The following is a 22,360-nucleotide window of genomic DNA, read 5'->3' as shown; positions in this document are numbered from 1 at the left end:
TATTTTTTTTGGTGGCAATTCACACCGACACCCACGAGGAGATCGATGAATCCTGCAAACAGTCCAATGCAAGCAAAAAGACACACTCGGCGCAAGTGGGCCAGCGCTTATCGCCCGCGCGTACCTTCCGACATGCCGGCGTCCGTCACTGCGCGCGACGGTTGCGCACAGGCGCGTGCAAACGGCACTCGGGGCATACGTCTGCCCCACAGCGCTTCCCATTCAAAGCGTCGTTCGAGGCTCGGCCGATTAGTCCAAACCAGCGCTCCCTGTCGGCGACAGCCCGGAGTCTCGCCGTTGCGCAATCCGGCGCCCGCCCCTTTGCGTGGAACCGCCTGGGGCCGCTTCGGTCGCCGCTAGTGTGGTGCTCCTAGGTGGCAGAGTGGGCGCTTTCAAAGTCGTGGAAAGAGCGCGGAGTCGTTGACCGGCTGCTGGCGGAATTGGGCGTGTTCGTGTGTCAAGCTGTCAAGAGAGTCATGCCACCCCTCGTGCTCGGCTACTGGGACATTCGGGGCCTCGGCCAGCCCATCCGCTACTTGCTTGCCCACGCCGGAGTCCCCTACGAGGACAAGAGGTATGCGGTTCCGACATCCTGGATTCGCCGCGGCAGCGCATGCCCGTTTCCCGCCTCGTCCGATTACGGCTTGCACCACACATTGTGACGGCGACATGAGGCAGGGGCGGGGAGTTCAAGCATTCCTACTTTGCGCCGTGCAGGAACAGGGCGACGTGCTTCCGTTGAGCAGAACTCTTCGCTCGAATGTTTCCGTCGGCACGGCCATTATAGCTGGCATTGCAAAGCAAATTGCAAGCCACACCTTTGTTCTTCTGTAAATTATTTCGGCGTTCTTCTCTCCGCCATGCTGGCAGCATTTCAGTCGGCGTCGAGGGCCCGTGCTACCATCATTTCATTGGTAATTAACAAGCCCCAGCTATCGGAAACCTATCCAGTATCCTCCACTGACATAGCCTAAGCGTAGTACCTTAGTAAAGTTTATTTACGGACCTCCGTTGTGCACGTGTCGGAAGACGCTGTTCAACAGCGTCGAAAAGAATCCAGGTGCGCGTACTTCTCTCACGCCTTCACTCGCATGACTTCGATCGGAAAGCGAGGGTAACATTTTCCAATTTTAATATACTCGATTTCAGCTCGTGCTTTCCGGCACATTTGCCACGCCCTCTGTAGCTCAAAAGCCATTCCAAAAACATTCCTAGCTTCATTGCCAGCTTTCCCCCGAAGTCTACTCCCGAGTTGCACGTTGGGCATCCTACTGCATGGTCGGAAAGAATAGATTTTACAGCCATATAGGTTTCTTGAAAATGCGCATTGCTTCCCGAATCCTTTCTCGGTTGCTCACAAGCTACAGCTAACATGGAGAGCTTACGTACGCTTCCGCAGTATTTCAGTTAATATACGGGAATGATTGCCGGCCAATCAACGCAGCTGAGTCTCACTCGTGCTGCAGCTTTGCAAAATTATTTTCTCGCGAAAAATAAAAACCTTTATATGGCATGCTTCCTGTCAAAATTTTTACCGTCGGAAGGCTGCAGCGCTGCGTTATTCAAGAATGCCAGCAAACTTGAAGGGAAAAAATGGAGAGGCAGACATAGACAAAGCGACATGTGAAGGCGACCGGAAGGAAGCGGAAGCTACCTTCCTGACTCCTTGACTTCTCCGTGTCCGTGTCTGCAAGCCGTACCTTCTGTCAGAATCAATATTTACAAAGTAGCTCAGTTTTCTGTGGTTCTGTATCGATTCGGTTGTAATCGGCTGCATGTTGTGTGATAACGGCACTTTTATTTTGCCTTATGCCCGCACTCGCGGTGCGATATAGGGGCCTTTTTGGGGGTCATAATGCGCCGTGCATTCAATTATCGATACTGATGTGTTCAAAGTAAATGTGACTGCGTTAAAACCACTTTCTATAACAGCGCTGTCATAGCAGGCAATCACGTTGGTGTCATTTCTGTCTTGCTGTTGGCGGCTCTATGGGATCTGCTTTAGTGCCGCTTCCACTATGCACCGAGATTGCGCTTCTCCAATGTATTTCTTCGCTTCCAGGTTCCTTGTATGCGAAGACATGACATGTATGCACAACATTTGCTATATAATCGGTGCCTTCTGCTAATAATTGATCGAACGTTGTGGTTCATGCTTGGCTTATCAGTGTCGTCGGGAAGATGCCATGCGTGAGGGGATGTGGATTTGAACCAATGACAATAGTTTACCTTTAAAGAAACTTCAGGCAAAATTTATGTCAATGATTGATGTGTGCTGTCGAAATTCTGGTAGAAATTTAGCGGTCAAGTTCCAGAGATACGCATAAGTAATCTCCTTTATTATCAAAGAACACCCTGCGTGGCGGTCGGATTTTTCGGCGCATAGCAGTATATGTTAATTATCCAGTAATCATTTCATTGTTGCTTGTTCCAGAAATTGTGGTGACGCTGGACACAAGATCTCAATCGTTACAGAGAAACAGACCTAGTACACTTTCCTTAGCTGATTCTAACCTTGTTGGCACTGGAACGAGGAATCCGCTTTTATGAGCTCGCAAAATGGAGTGGAGATAAGAGATTATTTTTTGGTTGAAAACTTCAACATTTAGTATGGGTGAAGCTAGTCGCCACCAAGAATAATGTATGTCGTGTTTCACGAAAGCAGTACGTCATTCAATTAAAACAAACGCTCCGGTGACCTGCAGTTTGGAGGCCTGTAAGACGATCCAATTAATACGAAGTGGCCGTTTGCCAGCATCCCCTTACACCAGACCGTTTGAGGAAAGGCTGCTTTCCACGTCGATTAGAGTGCTCCTCCCACTGCTGTGGATCAAAACAAAACACTCCCACCGTGGTTGTTGCGGTCTTTTCTGTATGCACTGTGGTCCCATGAAAGTATTTCATTGTTGCAGTCTGTATCCAGCCATTATTCTGTGCTAATTGTTACATGAGATTTTGTCGATTGCAAAAGGGATTCAAACTGATGTCGTTTGTTAAATATATTTAAGACTGACAATTCGCAACAATGAGATTAAGCCTATGTGCTGTTTTCTGAGATGTCGTGGACTGTGATGGCTGTCCGTCTCTTCTACATCATCAGTCCCAGCATTATACTTGTAGTTTTTTTTTTCCTTTTTTCAGCTTATTGAAGATAACTTCGATGTCACGGCCACGTGATTCAGCGATGTGAAAGAACTTCTTGCGCTCAAGACGAACCTATATTTTTATTTCTCTTAGAAAAACTTACTCCCTTTCTGGCATGTGTTGTCCCAGAAAATAATCCATCTAACGTGCCTTTCTTTTAACACTGCGTTCCATGTACGTAAGTGTCACGAACGGCACGCTCATGTCAGTGTGATATATATCGTCGTGAAAGGAAAGTAGAAGTGGCGCAGCTCTCAGGAAAGACATGCAAAGTAGATGACTATTGTTTGGCAAGATGAGTCCCAATGAATGTAAAATATTTTCAAAATCTTTCCAAAATCAGAAATCTTTAGAGTATTTCGAATATTTCCGTCTATCGAATATACCTGGAAGGCCCGTATACCCGTTTCAGCATTTGCACCGGCGCGTTCAGAATCGCGGAACAAGTCAGTTTTTTTTTGGTCGCGTATTGTCGCTCTGTCTCTAGCACAACCGTTCGATGGCGAATTTGATTACTCATGACTATTACTTTTGATATTCACAAACAATTGCATGAGGTCATCTATGCTAGAACAAGTTAACTTGTTAACACGTTAACTTGTTATGCTACAACAGTTAACATGTTATTTTGTTCGGTAAATAATGTTCTGCAAGAAAATTCTGACATATGTAAAAAATTGGTCTATTGAAGACATCACAAACAAAAAACATTTGCAAGCTTTCTCTCATTTTATCTAAAGGAGACGGCTCCTTTCCTAGTTGTGCCTACTCTCTTCCATTACGAAAAGCGCATTCTCACGATCCTAGGACGGCCTCTGAACAAGGCTGGGAACACGTTTGAAGGCACGCCTCCTCACGGCGTCAATCACGCCCAGGTACAAAGCGTCGCTTCTTTTTGCTGCAGTTGTGCAACCACTAAGATCAAGTGCACTGCCGCTATAAACTGGGTAGTATCGCGTACAGATTCGACAACTGCGGACCGTTCTCATTGTCGCGCTTTGTGACTTTTTTACGAATCTCAACGCTGATACCGCCTTCATGGAAGGGCACTTGACCTCTGCACAAACACGTAAACGACGCCCTTCGAGACAAGCAGTTGCCTTATCTTAGGTGTGCGTGGTAGGAGTTGGAGTGCGCTTCTAATTCGGGAGGGGCGTTGCTCGTACAGCGACACGGCTGCCGGACGTAGCAGTACGAGATAAGACCGGCGTCACTACGCGGAAAAAAATTTAACGCAGGCATCAGCTGACAGCTTCTTTAAGGGCAAGACAACTGGTTCATAATTTGTCCCCCTAACATAGCAATTGTCGTACTGCTTATCTGGCGCACAAGTATTCTCCTATCGCGTTTTTGATCAAGCGATGCTTCTGTAGAATGTAGATTTTCTCATTGTGACAGTTCGGCTTGGACAGTTAGGTAATACCATAATAAATAGGAGTATTATAACAGTAAGACCCAGGCAAGCATACAGCTTGCAAACATTACAACAGCCATTTCGTAAATTTTTATTCATTCTAGTAATCCCTTCTGACCACTAGCATTCGATTCTGTTCAAAAACACGAGACGTTGCAGGCACCTTTGCAGGCACAGAAAAGCTTACAATGGCCTTCGGCTTGCATTCCTAATAATTGTGGTTTGCTGGATGTGAGGTAACATCACCAAGCGGTGCTGCAAGAAATGCTCGGGCGGAGCAGTTGCTACCCTCGATTGCCAGGCTAGACTCGCTTGTACCTGCAATCCCCCATTACGCGATCTGTTCAAAATCACTATTAGCACTCTACTTATACGGCATAACGGGGGGGGGGGGGAGTGGGGGAGGGGGGGGGTTCGCGTGCTTATAAAGTCGGTGGTCGGTAGCGGACAGAAATTGCGAAGCGCTTTTCGCGGCACTTGGTCGCGTCCTTGCAACCGCACGTGCAGTCCTGACGATGCGCCTGTACGTGTATCGAAGTGCCGACGCCTATTCTTATATCGTTCCATGGTCGAGGCTGCGCTGATCGCGTGAAGAAACGCAATACGCCCTACAGGCGAGCGAGATCACGTGCTATCCAGAAAGGATACTGCCCGCGTAGTCGGGTTACAGCTGTCCGTGCAGATCCGGTGACGCGGCGTCTTCGCACGCCCCCTGGAGAAGCTGTTCACTCTGCTTTTGATTGGCAACCAGACGCCAAGGGTGTCCAGAATACATTAGCTGCATCAGCAAATTAGGCTTCAATAGCAAACTTGAGCTTACCGACTACATTGCCCTAGCTTACTGCAACTTCGTGTACGTTCACAGCTAGGCTGCTGAGCACGAGGTCGCGGGATCGAATCCCGGCCACGGCGGCCGCATTTCGATGGGGGCGAAATGCGAAAACACCCGTGTGCTTAGATTTAGGTGCACGTTAAACAACCCCAGGTGGTCGAAATTTCCGGAGTCCTCCACTACGGCGTTGCTCATAATCAGAAAGAGGTTTTGGCACGTAAAACCCCATATTTTTTTACGTTCGCAGTACCTACTTAAGGGTAGTTCATTGTTTATTGCTAAAGGACTACATTGCGTCGCAGGATAACCAGGTTTAACCTAGCAAGCTTTTATTATGTTTTCTGTGTCAAAACGGGTCAAATGTGCGAAAATACTTAGGAGTACATGACGTCCCACGGTAGTGGACTATATGGTTTCGCAGCTAAGTTTACTAAAGGGGAAGTTGTACCTTCGGATTCAACGAATAAATATATTTCAAGTTAACAAATTCGTTTTCAGACCATTTCAGCATCGCAAGCTGGTTCACTGCTGGCCACTGCTATCTCTGTAAACGCGAGAGTAATTTTGGCCTGAGATTTAAAGCGGCCCAGTTGATCCGCAGGCCAACACTGTCCAGAATAAGGCTTATTTCGTATAGCTGCAAAAATTTAGACGTTAGTGGTAACTGAAATGAAGACATACAACCTGCTTAAATTCGCAAGTGCCAAAATTTGGAGGCAGTCAATAGCAGAGTTTTCTTTCCAGCTACTTGCTCATTACAGCGCTGGCAGACATTAAGCAAACGTAATATAATCGCTGCTTGGCTAATAACTGAACGTTGATATATCTGTAGTTACTGTGGCTGTGATTACTTTGACTCTTTGATTAACGTGACCGTTGAAGAATTGAAACCTGTGAGTGATCCAATCTGGAAGACTCGGTAGGAAAACTGAATTTAACTTCCGGTATACTCGGTATTCGATCATGCTTGTCGCCCTGGACAAGGATATTTGTCATACGGAACACAGATTGTGCTATTAAAATCGCGTGTTAGATGGGGAGGGACCCATTTCGGGCGTCTCAATTGTCTGTTTCGGTTCCGTCTTATGTTGAACCAGAAAGATGTTGGCAATATTATAGTGCCTAGAATCACTCAAATCTTATGTTTTGATTAGGCTTGACATATTTTGTGGCTACCGAGTAGGATGCCAACGTCCAATTGGTTAACATGAGCTTTATTTCAACAGTAACATGGAGTGCGCAGAAAAGAGAACCAAACACAGGGCGCCAAAGCCATATGATACGTTACGCTCTGAACGAAATCCCCCGTTAGCGAAGAAAGTTTCAGACGAAAACAAAATTACTCCTTCCGGATTTCTGGCACGCCTAAATGTGCGCTAGCTATGCATTTTTTTTTGTTTTTCAGCTATGATATTTAGGTATATCGCCTCCTTTTCGGTACCCAAGCTTCCCATTTTGTCGCACTTAAGAAACAAACATAAATGGCGTGGAGTCGGAAGCAGCCACATTACGTTTTCCAAACGCTTTACCCATATCTGTATTCTGTCCGATGATTAACCAGACTCGCCTATATATAAGCGAAGTATGTGAAGCCTTGCGGTATTTCAGTTCGGCGCAGATTCGTTTCGCGCGTCTTGAACGTTTCCGTTGTTTACTGCTTTCAGTCGAATCGAACTATGGAAACTCGCAAATTCGCTTTTCTTTTTTTCTTAGTATGACGTCGCAAGTCGGTGCCCTGTCTATCCTGTATTTCTTTTCGTATTGCGCAATTTCGTGCTGTAGTTTCAAGTAGCATATGGCACAGTCACTAGAGCGCCTCTTTATTTTACTAAACACCTGGCGTACTTCTTATTGTGCACATTCACGAGCTCAGCAGCGTTTTATTTCTCTACCGCAGCGCTTTCTTCCTGTGCAATACCGCATTTTTATAAGAGCACTGTCGTCCACCCAAATCTAGCTCGAAGCTACAAAGCAAACACATGACTTCTCGTAAAGAAATTACCTTTGGTTTAAATTGGAGTGTAGGAACCAATCATGAAAAGGGAAATAAAAGTGAACGGAAAGATGGCTTGTCGCCGGTGGGAGCCGAACTCTCAACCCTTTGCCAATTACACGTGCATTGCACTATCAGTTGTGCTACGGTGACGGCTATGAATTTGTTCACTAACTTCGGTATTTGTTTGTTTCACTAGATCTATACCCAGGAGTGGTAAGCCAGCGCCACTCAGTCACGGTGCGCTCCGAGTCTTGAACAGAGAGTTGTGCAGCTTCGAAGCTTTGGTAAATTGCAAGGGTCTTTCTAAGAAGTTTTAGTTCTGACGGCTCTCCTCTACTAACGTCTGAGAAGTTCGTTTCTGGAAAGTGTTACACATTGTGCATTTTCACAGAATTTATTTCTTGATGGCATATTTCGTTCGTCAGTTACAATATATCCCTCAAACCTAGCCAAGAATCTGAGATGCTCAGAACCAGCTTAATGTTGTCACGGTCGGACTTGTTTAGTCGAACTGCTTAATTTACTAGTGTGGCCAAAGAGCGTACAAGCCTGTTAATTTAGCACGCATTGAGAGGGGGTAACACGACACTGTCCTTTATTGGTCAACTATCAGGTCTGTTTTATGCTTAATTTTTTTAACTAGCATTTTCTTCGTAATAAGTAATAATTACAAGTCGCCGAACTGGAAACTCGGTGCTACCATTAGCAGCGCTAGCTGGTGCCCCAACGGTCTTTTGCAACTACTTGTTTCTTTGCCTCCTTTTCTGACTTGCTCTTGTGATTAGCTGGTTATGGTAACCTTTGGCGTAGCTAAGAACCAGGTGGGACACAGCTGCTGCCCTTAACGGCAATGTCAAGGTTTGCTTTATGCATCTGTGGGAAATATTCAACGTTAAGCTTCCTGGTCCCCATTCTACCCGAATCTAGCCGCCGGCGAGTAGATTCTTCAGTTCCAAAGTCCAGCAGCCGTCACCGCTCGTTAAGCCCGCTCGACCAGCAGTAGCTAGTCTCGCAAGCTTGATCTGGACAGGGCTGCTCCCACTGGTCTAGGGTAGGATTAGGGATTGGCGCTAGGTTGGGCGTATTGTTGAATCCCCAGGGCTGCATGGTATAAGGCGTATTCGTTTGTACAGTAGGTATATATTGTTTTTGGACTTTGTTTTTCATTGTATTTCCTTGAATGTGTATGTATTTTTCCATTCTTTATCAGTGTTCCTTTTTTTCCAATGTACAAACTTATTTGTTTCTCTTACAATGTAGTTCCCTTCTTTGGGTTAAATATTTGCCATTTTTCTGTAACCCCTTCCCCCTATTCAATGCTCCTCCGAGCCTGTAGGGTAAACTGAATAAATAAATAAATAAATAAATAAATAAATAAATAAATAAATAAATAAATAAATACACGGCCATAAATCCACAGTCTTCGCCTATTCTCCGTAACGGTTATGTGCCACTGCGACAGAAGCGATAAGCACTGCTGAAATGTACTCTGCACCCGTGTGTCGTACTTCTATGTGCGCATACCTCTCGTCAGTTTCGTCCGTTCACAAACACCGCACATCGCCGCCTTTCTCGTGACATCGCTGCGTCGAAGTGAATTTGCGTGATGTGCTGTTTGCATTTAGGCATAGCTTGCGGACGGTGCAGCACGTAAACATCGAGTGACAATAATGTTGGGACCTGTGCGATGCATTAGGCATAAAGGTTGAGTGAGGTTGCCTTTTTGCATGTGACAGCAATCTACACAGTTCCGTGTTTGGCATCTTGTTGTGTGGCATTTAATGTACCCCTATCTTGAAAGCGATCTGCCATGGAATAAGATTCACTAAAGCTTCGCTTTATACATTCGAACGTGTTTTGAATATTTTTTTTGTTTTTAATGTAACTTCAAATGATGCATGTATTTAGAAGAGCTATGAATTGCGCTAGTTGGTGTGTGCGCATTTTTCTAGCGCTAAGTACTGTATTACGCATCGAGGACGAAGCGGACGCGAGGTACGCTCCCCTGTCACTTCGTGTCCGTTTCATATCGTCTTTGTTTCGTCCCCGTTACTTCTAACGGCCGTTGGCGCAAGAAATATTAATGCAGGTATAGTTAGCGTACCCTTGAAGTTTACTTACGTGTTTCACTGCTTGAACCGAACGCATGCGTTCGCTTTCGTTATTTCCTTCGAAGCGGATGTTTGTGTCCCTATGCAATAACGGATTTGCATTTACAATGAATATTCCCCTCACAATGTCTAACACAGTACGCGACATTGCGCTCACCAGGACATCGCATTAGATTACATATGCTTGCATTGCGCTAGAATATGGCTGCTTTAAATGTTTTGCGAGTAGTACAAGGGGCTTTGAAGAAGAAAAGAACCATGTCGGAATTAATCATAACTGCGGATGTTGCGAGATTGATCGAGTTTCGGGACGCGGGGAATGGATGTGTGCAAGAACGCGTCCATAGTTCTCGGAGCCCAACAGGCTTACATGTGAATAAAACAAGGGAAACAATTCTAAGCATTTTCCCACCGTAATGCAGGTATGGCTTCGGCGACGGCCCGGAACCCAACCGGGACGAGTGGCTGGCGGTGAAGTACAAGCTTGACCTGGACTTCCCCAACCTGCCGTACATCATCGACGGCGACGTGCGGATGACTCAAAGCCAGGCCATCCTTCGCTACCTGGGACGCAAGCACGGCCTAGCACCGAAGGACGAGGAAACAGTCCGCAGGGTTGAAATGCTCGAGCACCAGGTGATGTGTGGCAGGGCCTGAACCACCGAGAAACGCTTTCTTGATAAAACAGTATTCAAAGAGAAATATTCTTCGCCTCACACCTGGCACACCAAGGTTCCGGATGTCGATCGAGCTTGTGTTAACAGGAACGGTGTAATCAAGGGCGGGCTACGACAGCGGTGGCTCAATTGTGCGATTCATACACCTCAGACCCGGTGGGACAGGATAGTCGGTTGTGGTCTACAGTTCCTGCAACAAACATCGGCAGCTCAGCGTGCCCGCTAAAACTGTCGAATTTGAACACGCAGTACCTGTGCATATATTCCGTCTTATGTCTCGTCTTGATGGGAAGAGCGGCTCTGACCTGGGGAAGGGCGTTCGGTACCATGGTGTTTTTGGGTCATTCGTGTGGCCGTCATTGCATCTACCAGGCGCCGTTTCGCATTCTGTCAATGCTGAGTGTGTTCACCAGCCAATGATCTCAGGCACAGACGGGGAATATTCAATGGAGAGCCACTTTTTTTTAAACTGAAAACGGCACCGGTGCAGATTTGGTGGTTCTCAATCCGCGCTGTCGCCTGGGGCGGGCGGTGACCTTCGGGAACGTATGATTGTTCCGAGCATGTTTTGTGAAAGACAACTGCTGTGTTTATGGCAAACGCGCAATTACTGGAAAGTAAAAACATTTAAGTGGTAGGACATTGGCTGTACAGTAAATACAAATGGCTACGAGGGAATATCCGACATTTGAAGCATTAAGGTATAGAGGCCTGCGAATATTCTCTATTTCGAATACAAATAGTATTTTCACTTCGGTTCCTGCTCGAGTGGAGAATCTATTGTTCGAAATTCGCGACTATCCGTTTCTCCTCAAATAACATACGTAACGTTTATTGAGCTTTCGGAGAAGAAAACACCAATACCAGTACAAGTGGGGACTATTCCAAATGCATTTGGTGCAGGACAACAGCGGTTCTTGCGCTGACGCCAGTCGCTCAAAGGCTGCGCAGGGCAGACGCGTTATAATTCCCTGATTCAATAAGAATGCCTCGTTTTTAGGTGGCCTACTTATTATTTTCGATTCAGTCCAAGTTATCTAACTAGTCTTGGCCTGCTCGCAAACAACTTGAATACTGTGCGGTGTTGTGCTATAGCGTCTTTCTCCGACCAACGCAGCGCTCTTCGCGCGTCTGATGTTTTGCTTTGTCTGATGTTTTTATGAATCAGTCAACTGAAAAGAATTCATACGCTGCTCAGTTAACAGTACATCCACTTGTGAACAGCGTTACACACATTTATAATGTAAGCTTTTTTGAAACCACTGCGCGGGACCTTAATAGTTCACTTAGTTTAAAAATAGTCAGATATTCTGTGTTCCGTTCGATATATGACGGTCCTTTCTTTCCAATGTTGCTTTCCAGAATTTGATATATTTTGAGCACCTCTAGACAATAACTCACCAATTTGTCATAGCTTATCGGTACTTTTATTACTCAGCCCGCAGTAGCATAAGAGCCTCCTCTTGCACGTGCACGGTTGCGACGGAGCCTTGCAGTATAACTAAGCACAACATAGACGTCACATATGTAACCGACAAGAGGTAAGCAAATATTATTCAATTAACGCTTTGGCCTGCGTTAATGCGTACATGTTGTTTCTGGCTAAGAATATTATTTTGTCTGAAACTCCCCAGGAAAATACTTTCCCACTGTATTTTTCCATCAGAATATTTTCACGAATATTACATGCAATTCGCCACGTACGCATTGTTTTGTGCAACGTTCACTCCATTCGACATCAATCAATTCTCCTCCGACAGGCAGCCGCCTCCGGGAAAGCATGCTGCTTTACGGACGCAGCCAAATATCCTGGCAGACGAGCCTATGTAGCCGCGGTGGTTAACAAAGATGGCACGGACATCAACGCCTGCACGGTCCCTACTGATTGTCCTGAGGTGGCCGAGCAGGCGGCCATCAGCCTTGCACACCTAGAAGACGACAAAAGCTTGATATACTGCGACTCCAACAGGGCAATTCTGTCCTTCGGAACAGGGAGCATATCCCCGACCGTCGGAAGGATACGGCATCACCTCACCTCACACTACATCAATTGGTTCCCGGCACGCATAGGACCAGTGGAGGGGCCGCTACCTGACCTCAACGGGACGGCACACGAAGCCGCACGAGACCTAACTCACCATGCGAGCCCGGACTCCCTCTCGGCAGGATGGGAGAGCGAGCGCGGCCCGCTCGTCACTTACAACGATCTCGCCCAGCATTATAAGTTACTCAAGAGAACCAATAAAGCACAAGAAGTCACGTACAGGCGGCATGAGACGGGCACCTACCCATCGCTAGCCACCCACCTACCCACCTACCTGTCGCTACTGTCTGGATATAGCTAGCCTTGCTCACATGCTCTAGGGTTGCCCCCTGGCGTCGGGGGCCAGGACCACCAAGGAAGTAACGGACTGAGCTCTACGCAGCTCGGACCTTGAATCACAGCTCCGGGCTGTACATCGGGCCCGCGACGCGGCGGAGGGGCATGGCCTCTGTCCCGACGTGGGAGCGGCCCGCTGCGCACTAATCGCGCGCACCGACGGACCTCAAGAAAGTTATTCATCCATCCATCCATCCATCCATCCATCCACTCAATTTTCCGCATTGTCCAAAAAGAAGGGCGAAGTGGATGCGATATTTGCAATCAAGACAGCGTAGTTTGCGAATGCGCGAAAGTGTATAGAGTGCAGTTGACATTTGGAGGCGAGCAACTGAGCGATAGAGCGACAACACAAATAACGGTGGAACTAAGCTTTAACTGAGGCGACGATGGCCACGTGATGGCGCCACATTAGCGTGCGTCGTCTGTTCACCGATGACGCCACCGATACCATACATGGAAACAAAGTGCTGCTTGAACGGAGGTCTGTCTTTGGCGGCTGTTGTGAACCGCGCCCACGCGTCACCCATACGCTGCCTCTCGTGAACTCGCAATTAGCCACAGTCGCGCCACACTTCGCTTCGTTTACGACATGCTGCACGAAACAGATTGTCTGCGCCAGCCAATATATCACAAAATAAAAATACTTAGAGCTGCGCTCAAATTTCACATTAGCGAGTCCCGTAATCGTCGGTGAATATTTTAATAGGGATGGAGTGAGAACATAGGCATCTTTAACTACAGAAGAGAATAGGTTTGGACATGTCCGTTATTCATCGTAAGGAATGTAACATAGCGCCCACGCGTCACCTTGTCCTGTCTCAACTTGGTCCTCGTTCATACTGCGCTATGTTACATGCATCTTCAACAACTACTCATATACCATAACCCATATAGCACGAGGACTGCCCTGATATGGTACACCAGTGCCTCCTGATGTCGCTTCTATGCATAGCGTAACCCGCCCAAGTCTATTTCTCAATGTCAAATCATTCGATATAATCTTGAGATTTAGAGCCAGAACTGCAGTTGGACAGATTGTGTAACTCGTAGAGCAGATACCAGGTTGGCCAACATTGTGTGCCCTAAGGGATACACGGCAGAAAGCAGTAGACATTTAGGTGGTTGGATCCGGTCAAGAAATGTGTAACAATTAGCTCGAACTGTTTGAAATATCACGATGTGCAAAGCAAGGACGGCAAGGTATGACAGCGAAGCACTCGTCTCTGTCCTGCCTTTCCGTCCTACGCTGCTCTCGCGCTGTATACGTGGATTACCAGCTAGCCCGTGGTCTCGGACGTTACACCAGAGAGCTAACTGGAGACATCCTGAAGGCCTTCGGCCTCTAGGGGACAAAAAAGCTGAAATGATGCATTAATGTGTTGGCTTTCCGTCCAGCTTTCTTTAATAGTTCATTTTAGATTTATTTCAGCACTTTACGAATGCAAAGGAAACCGTTATCCTGATTATTTTTTTTTTGCTGTCGCCCATGTTGTCCTCCTCCGGATCGCAGGCCTCCGATATCTTGTGGGCTGCAGTGCGCGTCTGCTACAGTCCCGACTACACTGAGGAGAAGCGGGTCCAGTTCCTGGTCGACATTGCCGACAAGCTGCGCCAGGTCGACACCTACCTGGCCAAGCACGGGCCATTCGGCGCAGGGAAGAGCGTCACATACGTGGACTTCTTCCTCTACGAGGCTCTCCAGGTACGTGGCTGCAACATCAACGCCGACACTTGAATGAAAACCTACACGGAAAGGAAGCACATATCATATTTTAGTGTCCTTGTAATGTTTGGCAGTGAATCGGAGATCAAGGGCGGGGAAAGGTATACGGGAGGTCATCCGGAAAAGACGCATCTCTTTTGTTGCCTTACGTTGGCACTGGGTAAAGGGAGAGGTAATGGGGGGGTGGGAAGGCGGGGAAATTGACCTTTACCGAAAGTGCGAACACTGACGGCACGCAAACGACAGCACGACATGAGCGCTGTACGGCGACATGAGCGTCCTTGCTTAGTGTACAGTCTGATTTCTTCGCCCTGCAGGTCAACATGCAATTGTACCGACTCGGCCAGCTAGGTATATAGTTCTTCGTAAAAAATAAAGCACATGCGTGGCAGAAAGCATGGCAGTATCATAGTAGTTCCCATTGATCATATGGGAACATACGTGGCTGCAAGATCAGCACCGATGTTTGAATTAAGATTCACACGGAAAGGAAAGATATTTGATAATTCTGTTTCATTGAGGTGCTTCCTAGTGAATCCGAGATCAAAGACGGGGAAAGGTATGCGGAAATCACCTGGAAAAGAACCATCCGTTTTGTTACTATACGTTGGGAAAGGAGTAAAGGGAGATAGTGGGAAGGGGAAAGGCTAAGAAATTGACCTTTACCTAAAGCGCGAATACCGACGGGAGGCAAAGGACATCACGACATGAGCGTCCTCGCTTAAGGTGGTCTCATTTCTTCACGCTGTAGGTGAAAATGCAATTGTAGCAACTCGCCCAATTTTTTACTCCACAGAGTAGTCAGTGCCTCTTCCGTCGGGGTTACGAGGTGAAAGTGGCACAATCGATTTCGTGATAGTCGGTTTGCTTCCGTAGTGTCCACGAACTGATCACAGTACGATGTAGCTATGTAGGACCATTCACGAATGAACTTCCGCAACAGGCCGCTTAGTAACGGATCCACTTGAATAATGCTGCCATCCTTGAGCAAGAAATGGTTCGATTGGCTGACAGCACAAAAGCGAAGGCAGAACTGATTCACATTGTGACAAGGGGAAGCGAACGCGATAATTAGGGAACAGTCGGTTCCGCCGACGAAAATTGCGTGACCTTAGTTGCATTTTGTCTGTCTCCATGATGGTGCTAATTTTTTTGGCATCCACATCCTAGTGAGCCGTCTTGGACCCTCCAGCTTGTTCCCACGGTATCGTTGGCGAAGGTGAGACCAGGAGTCATGTCCCTGCTGACGCTGTTTCCTATTCTAGTAGGCGTACCTGGTACAGTAATCAGTGTGTATTCGTGGCGCTCTATGGCTTTAGGAGCTTGGTGCCTTTGGTGTCTGCTTTTGAGTCGCCCCGCGTGTTCTGCTTTGCGTTGACATTCACGGTTATAATTAGGCGATCGCGGAGTTTCAGCATTCCCTTAGGTGCCGGAACAATGACGCGAAGTCAGCCTTTTTGTCACGGGGGGAACTGTATACCTTGCATACGACATGTTTTGATCTCCCATTGACAGACCACATCGTTGTGATGTGGGTTGTTGTCAAATCTTTGCGGTCGAGCGTGGCCAACCTACGGTAGCTGGGGTCGTACTGTATTTTATACTCCATAATTGGCTTCGGTTGCTCTCTCGCCTCCTGCAGGCAGATAATGTCAGGGGTGACTAGCACAGCCTCTACGTGTAGCAAGAGGGATGCGTGCTTGATTTTAATGTACCTACAGTTCCTGGACCAGATCGTGATGCTTTCGCTTTCCATTTGTGTTTTACGGGCCATGATGGGATTTAGACGGTATTGTGCTGTATGTGTCGGAAGTTGGCATGCTACCGCCCTCTGCCTGAGAGCGCATTTTATTACTTTTCCGTTTACGCTTGGGTTCCTTGGTCAGGGACTCTTTAACGTATTTATTTAATTCTTGGAATTCCTCAAAAAACTTGAAATTGTTGCTGTATTTGTTGTATTATTTGTTGTGGTGATTGATGCAGTGCTTGTTGCAATTGGTCCTGGGTTACTAGATTGCTCTCAGTCGGTGAGTGCGCCTGAGGCTGCTTTGGTGGTGTTTGGGAGGAGGGGGGCAGTTGTGTTTGTAGTGGTGGATACCCTGTGAGCGTGCTTAGCTGTGGTAGTTCAGATTGTGGCGATCGCTGACGGGTTTCAGCCTGTGCCCATTCATGCATGGCCACTCGTTGCGTTAAAGTTTCGATTTTGGGCTCGTAGTTGGATGGGCGCGGTTTTTGCTGCCTATTTTCCTCAATGACGCTCTGGTACTCCGGATTTTGTACGATTCAGGAAAATCTCCCTGCACGTACCAGGCACGTAACAACGCTAGTTCGATAAGGAACGCCGTGCTACTAGCGTCACACTTCGGTGCTTCGAGAGATAAGCCTATCGGAAAACCGTCGGCGTTTGACGCCTGTTAATACGCTTATATGTAGTTACATTGACATTTACTATCGATTCCGATAACGCCACTGTGTGCACCATGACTTATGTACACAGCTACTCAGCAGGAAAGCTGTGTGCGCGCGTAAGCCTCGTGCCAGCAGCGGGAGCCAAAGTGCTGCCTTGTGTTTCCTGCCCAGCCAAGCTATCGGTGCGGGGTGTTTCCCATTGGCTTGACCATTTTTGCAGCCAAGCTCACTACGCCTCTATGAAGATCCTCTATCCTTCCACGTGATGGCTGCGCGTGCGCTGTCGATTCCCGTACAGCACAAGAAGGTGCCACGAGTGTCTGTATAATCAATTTCGCTATAGAAGCTGACAGGTCAGCCTTAAATCACCATGGATAGGTGAAGCAGTCTAATTTCTCCTCCATCCAGCGATCCCCGCTACCGTTTCCTTGCGCTGAATGACCTCATTTCCCTGCGAATTCCTTTATTTCATCCACCATCTAGAGCACTGTTGTCCTAGAAATCGTTTCCCTTCTTTTGGCACTCATTGCGGAACTCCGGCAGGCAGCTGCCATTCTGCCCTTACACGGTCTGCTCTCCTCAGTCTTCCTCTTTGCCAGGAGAATATCTGCTTGCTCCTTAAGAGGTCCCTGAAACCGTTCGGACAAATTTAGTAGACGCGTTGGGTGCAGCTACAGTAAATCGCTAGCACCGTGATCCATGTGAAGCTACATAAATTATTCGCACCACAGTCTACGCGAAGCGTCTAGTACAATATTAAGAGAGCTACGGACGATTGCAAGTTACCGTTCTCCAGAGCCATTCATTTTCTTAACTTGTTCGCCGTGTGATCGGGACTAAGCTCCGCCTTCACTGGTTCTGCGTCGTGATGCGACGTCGTGTCGTGTACTTCCGGTGGTCTTGGAGCCAGCACGCGAAGCCTCTCCAACCTCTCCGCCAGCAGCCTGGCAGTTGACCCCAAGCAAGAGTTATTGAAGCAGCGTGCGTTGCGAGCATTTTGTTGCAGCGCCGAGCGTGTCCGGTATTTCGGTAACCACAGGTGACCTGGGCGTTTTGGCGGATGGGTGGAAGCGTAAACTAACGTTGAAGGACCTTTAGCATAGGTGTACATGAACGCCCTCATTGTTTTGCACCGCCCGCGGCGCAGAGCTTAACCTCTCAAACAAAGAGCTAATATTCTAACCAAGTGTCCATCATTCTAAAGGTCTACGAAAAGGTGTTCATGATTACACTCCTGCCAAAAATTTACACCATCAGCAAAGTAGAATACACTTCGTTACTCCTGCATTAGTTCTGTGTTGAGCTCTGTGTGCCACCAGGTCGCTGCATCGTGCAGACCGTTCGCGCTTCCGCTCATGCCTTGAAACGTGATGGCTGCAAACGCGCAAATCCTGGCGCCGATCGGATACCTACAGTCCGATGCGCTGCAGCCACTAAGCTCGTCTGCAGCCTTGTAGAGGGACACAGTGTCGCAGCTTGACATATTGCCTGTCGCTACATGTGCAGCCCACAACCTAACAAGAGCCAACCATTGTGCTCGCTATAAGAAAGGTCGAGACACACTGACTGACCCCGGAGCTCTCAAGGATCAGGTTGTAACACAAGCAGACTACGCTTGCTCTTCCAGAAGTCTTGAGTTAGCGATAAATTGTCCTTGTGCATTCCCTTTCTATTACTTTCATCTTTATAGAAACAAACTAACATTCCAACTAATTCGACCAGCATTGGTCTCCATAAAGTTGGAAAAAGTGTCGATGAGACGCCCTGGGCAGGCAATCGGGTAGCTCGCTCTAGTGGCGTCAGGGGCGACCGAAAACTCAGCCGCGTGGCGTGCTGTCATCGTTAACAATGTACAGTCACGTGCAATTTGACCTGCAACACCGGTGACCATGGTTGAAGAGGCTCCAAGACATTACAGCTGCGCAGACACAGGGTACGTTCCAGGCCTAAACACAGCTTCAATTAGTGGTACTTATTAAACCGCTATTTCGCATGTCAGAACCACTGCGCAGCCCTGGAGCCCCTTCGACCACGAACGAGGGTGTTGCAAGTCATGATGCACAGGAATGTGCATTTTTAAAACCTTATAATAAATTGCGCGCCTTACGTGGAGCACTTCGATGCGTCAATGATCAGACGGATCTACCCTAACGACTCGGTAGGTTTGTACAAAATCGTTTCAGGCTCCCTTTAAACTACATCGCGGTCTCCCTGTCTAAGTTACGTCTGCCACTTGTTCCATGACGGTGTTGTTGTCATTTGTTGAGCTTCATTGCTATCCTTCAAGTTTCTGCCCCGTAGATTAGTAAAGGCAGAATGTAATGATCATATACAATTGTTTTTAGTGTGTGGTTGTGTCAAGCAGGCATTGTCACGGCTTTTCTCGCAGGTCATCAAGACCATGGGCCCAAGCACCTTCCGCAAGGGCTTCCCTGCCCTCGAGGAGTACTGTCAGCGCGTCGCTGCCTTGCCGGGACTCAAGGAGTACCTGGCCTCTGACCGTTTCAAGTCCTGGCCCTTCTGGAGTCCCTTCGCCAAGGCTCTTGCGGCGCAGAACAAACCACCCGCCGACGACTGCTGAGCGATTCAGTCGAGCGATCGGATGTCATTTCTTTCTTTCTCCGTTTTTTTTTTTCTGGCTGTGGGCTGCCTTTCTTACTCTGATGCTCTGCCTTTTACGTTTGCTGTTTAAAATAAAGCATTCGTGCTTTTCTCAACCTGGCATCGCGAATTACTGAACAGGCTCAGATGTAATTCACTTTGTGCCTCCACTTTCTTGCTGATGGTCGCCCCAACCGTATCGACTTTGTCCGATCATGGCTCACTCGAGGTTACTTTCGCTCAGAAATTTTAATCGACCAGAGCTGTTTGTCCACGAGCAACCGGTGAAATCTCTGCATCGAGGCTTCATTCTTGTATACCCCGTTTGATTATACAGAGAGCCCACTATAAGAGCATATTTCAGGTATTTATCTCCGACTCTCTATATACCTTTCACGCAAGAAACCGGTTCGAGGGACTTTGTCGGAGCGGCCGCGCGCAGTGAGCGTTCGCTGTACGTGTTCGGTATAGAGACAGCGGCTGTGAACCAATCTGTGCCTTGTTCGCCCAAGCTTTTTTGGGACAGTAAAATACTTCCGTCGTTTTCAGTGTATTTAAAGGTCGGTCGCGGCGAAACCCGTACAATCGGTGCATAGAGGCTGTCATGAAGCCTTGATCTGTGAGCTTGACGCCTGAGGGTGGCAAGTTCACTGGAATGGAAAACGAACAGTAAGGACATTCAAAAAAAGGCATGGCGTATGTTCATGTTTGTGTTAGCGCTATACAATTAATGTACTGGATTAAAAAAAATAAGCAGCGGGAAATTGCTCGCTGAGAAGACAGATCAGCATACAGTACAATGCAACTTGAGAAATGATACTGAAACCTCCAAGAATTTACAGGGAGAAAAGGGGGGATTGAAACGTCGCTACAACGCATCACAAGTCGCCGTAGGCGTCCGAAGTTTGAACAGCTCTAATAGCGTCCACGCAACAAAGGTTGCTTGTGTACCATCAAGTAAGTTGCGGCCTGAAGCTGCAGCGAAAGCGAGTGATTCTGCGCGGATATTCATGGAGACGTGCAGTTGGTCGCTGCGAACCTGTTCAATCGCTGCATTGAGGCTTCATTCTGGTATGCTCCAATTAGTTATACAGACAGCCCACTGATAGAACATATTTCAGATAGTTCTTTCAGATGTTGTTCTAGCTTTGCTTAGTACGCTAGCTTCCTTCATTGTCCAAAATTGTAGAACCATTTATACTTTTCTAAGTGAGCAATTCTCTGCCAACACGCACCATCGCTAATAATTGTAGCAGTTTAGCAGCTTGTCGAGGTGGCCAAACCGAAACGCGCCAAGTGTCTCAACGTGCTGCGTTGCCCACGAGAAATTCATGAAAGCGATCTTTGAGGCTTGTCGGTGAATGCGTTCGTTGCGTAATGGTTTATCGGGCTTCTGTGCTTGGGGTACTGTGTTCTAGTACTGCCGTGAGAAATACGTTTTTTATTTATATATTTTACTCATTTATTTATATATTACACAGTGCCTTGCTAAAAATGATTAGTTTGCAAATTCACGAAGACTGTTCAAGAGAGAAGGCCAAAGTTTAGGCAAATCCATGTACCACTCATCATTCCCATGCTGGCTGAAGCACCCCGTTTTCAGCTTCCGTAGACATTAGCGCCATAATTCCCTTTTACAATGCTGCCTTCGGAAGTAAAAAAATGACATGGAAAGCTACGAGACGCACAGAGCTCCTCGGATGCGTAGATCATGGCACGGGAGAATGTGTATGAATGGAATGTCACTGCAGACGGCTGCACTGCACTGTTAGTTTCGTACTATCAACTAGAGCACATCAAAGGTGCGAAAGCTTCACGATGAGGAATATCAAAACGGAACATGTTGAGTGCGGGTGAAGAAACCTAAAGACAGCGGGGCCTTCTGTTTATATTTATTTTAATAGTTGTGTCCGCGCTCAATATCTTCAATTATTATTCACTATACCAATTCTATATAGCTATGGGAAATTTGGAATGATTGCTTACTTCGCTAATGCAAGCACTGAATTGCATCGCCTCAACTACGATTGACTAAATAGTGACACCTGCTATAGCCTTATCATTGGTCATCAGATTACCAGCATACTTCATGCTACACAACTTGTCGGTAAGCGTACAACACACTTGCTGCCAGGTCTTAAAGTCTCTTCCGAGGAGCGGGACGGGCACGTAGGGCGGCAACCAGTATAGCATGCGCACATTCACAAACGCTCGTGTGTGTGTATATATATATATATATATATATATATATATATATATATATATGTGTGTGTGTGTGTGTGTGTGTGTGTGTGTGTGTGTGTGTGTGTGTGTGTGTGTGTGTGTGTGTGTGTGTGTGTGTGTGTTACTGCTCAACCAAGAGTAGTGCCAATCAGAAGACGATTTGACGTGCGTCGGTAGACTCCGTCTCGAGAGCCATCTTGTTTGTGAATCGTTGTCTCTTTTGTGTGTATTGCAAATACATCGTTATATGTGACTTCAGCAACGTAACGAATTGGCGAGAGGGGCCGGGTGCGCACGAGAAACAACAACGGAGCTCCGCAGTGGTCGTCACCTCGGACTGGACATGACGGACGAAACAGCACCCGGCATGGCACGGCCCACATCAACGCCTACAACCTCTACGGTTGTGCTGGCTCAACCGCGGCATCCGGGAAAGTTCTGCGACAACAGCCACCTCTACGTGTTAGAGTTACTGTATGTGCTACCGCAGGTACCTACGGTAGCATATACAGTAACTCTACTACGTGTAAGACTGGATCGCCACCTATGAGCGTGTAAGTGCCCACAGCAAATGGGATCCAACGATTTTGTTGGCTAACTTGGTCTTCTCCCTACAAAGCACGGCGAACGTGTTAAAAGACAGCTGCGAGGTAGAGCTTAACGACTGGGACACGTGCAAACAGAAGCTGAGGGACTTGTCCGGCTGTCCCAGAGGCCGGAAGAGCACCGCTAAAAACTAGTGGCCCGCGCCCAGACGTCCACAAAGTCATACGTCCCTTCTATCGAGGACTAGCTGGCTCTGTGCCGTAAGGCCGACCGCGATATGGTTAAGTCAGACAAGGTTTGG

General features: G+C 47.5%; 1 protein-coding gene across 1 annotated transcript; it reads left to right on the top strand.

Moving 5' to 3' along the window:
• The first annotated feature begins 273 nt into the window (after positions 1-273).
• Positions 274-19,406, top strand: LOC135913843 (glutathione S-transferase B-like). The gene is made up of 4 exons (XM_065446542.1): positions 274-574; positions 9,920-10,133; positions 14,068-14,259; positions 19,079-19,406. Exons 1-4 carry the CDS (start codon positions 477-479, stop codon positions 19,268-19,270), a joined length of 696 nt encoding a protein of 231 aa, XP_065302614.1. The 5' UTR covers positions 274-476; the 3' UTR covers positions 19,271-19,406.
• The last annotated feature ends 2,954 nt before the right edge of the window (positions 19,407-22,360 follow it).

Source organism: Dermacentor albipictus, chromosome 5 (genome assembly GCF_038994185.2).
Source record: "Dermacentor albipictus isolate Rhodes 1998 colony chromosome 5, USDA_Dalb.pri_finalv2, whole genome shotgun sequence".
Taxonomy (NCBI): Eukaryota; Metazoa; Arthropoda; class Arachnida; order Ixodida; family Ixodidae; genus Dermacentor; species Dermacentor albipictus.
The sequence above is the reverse complement of the archived record's forward strand: the minus strand, read 5'-3'. Positions and strand labels throughout refer to the sequence as shown.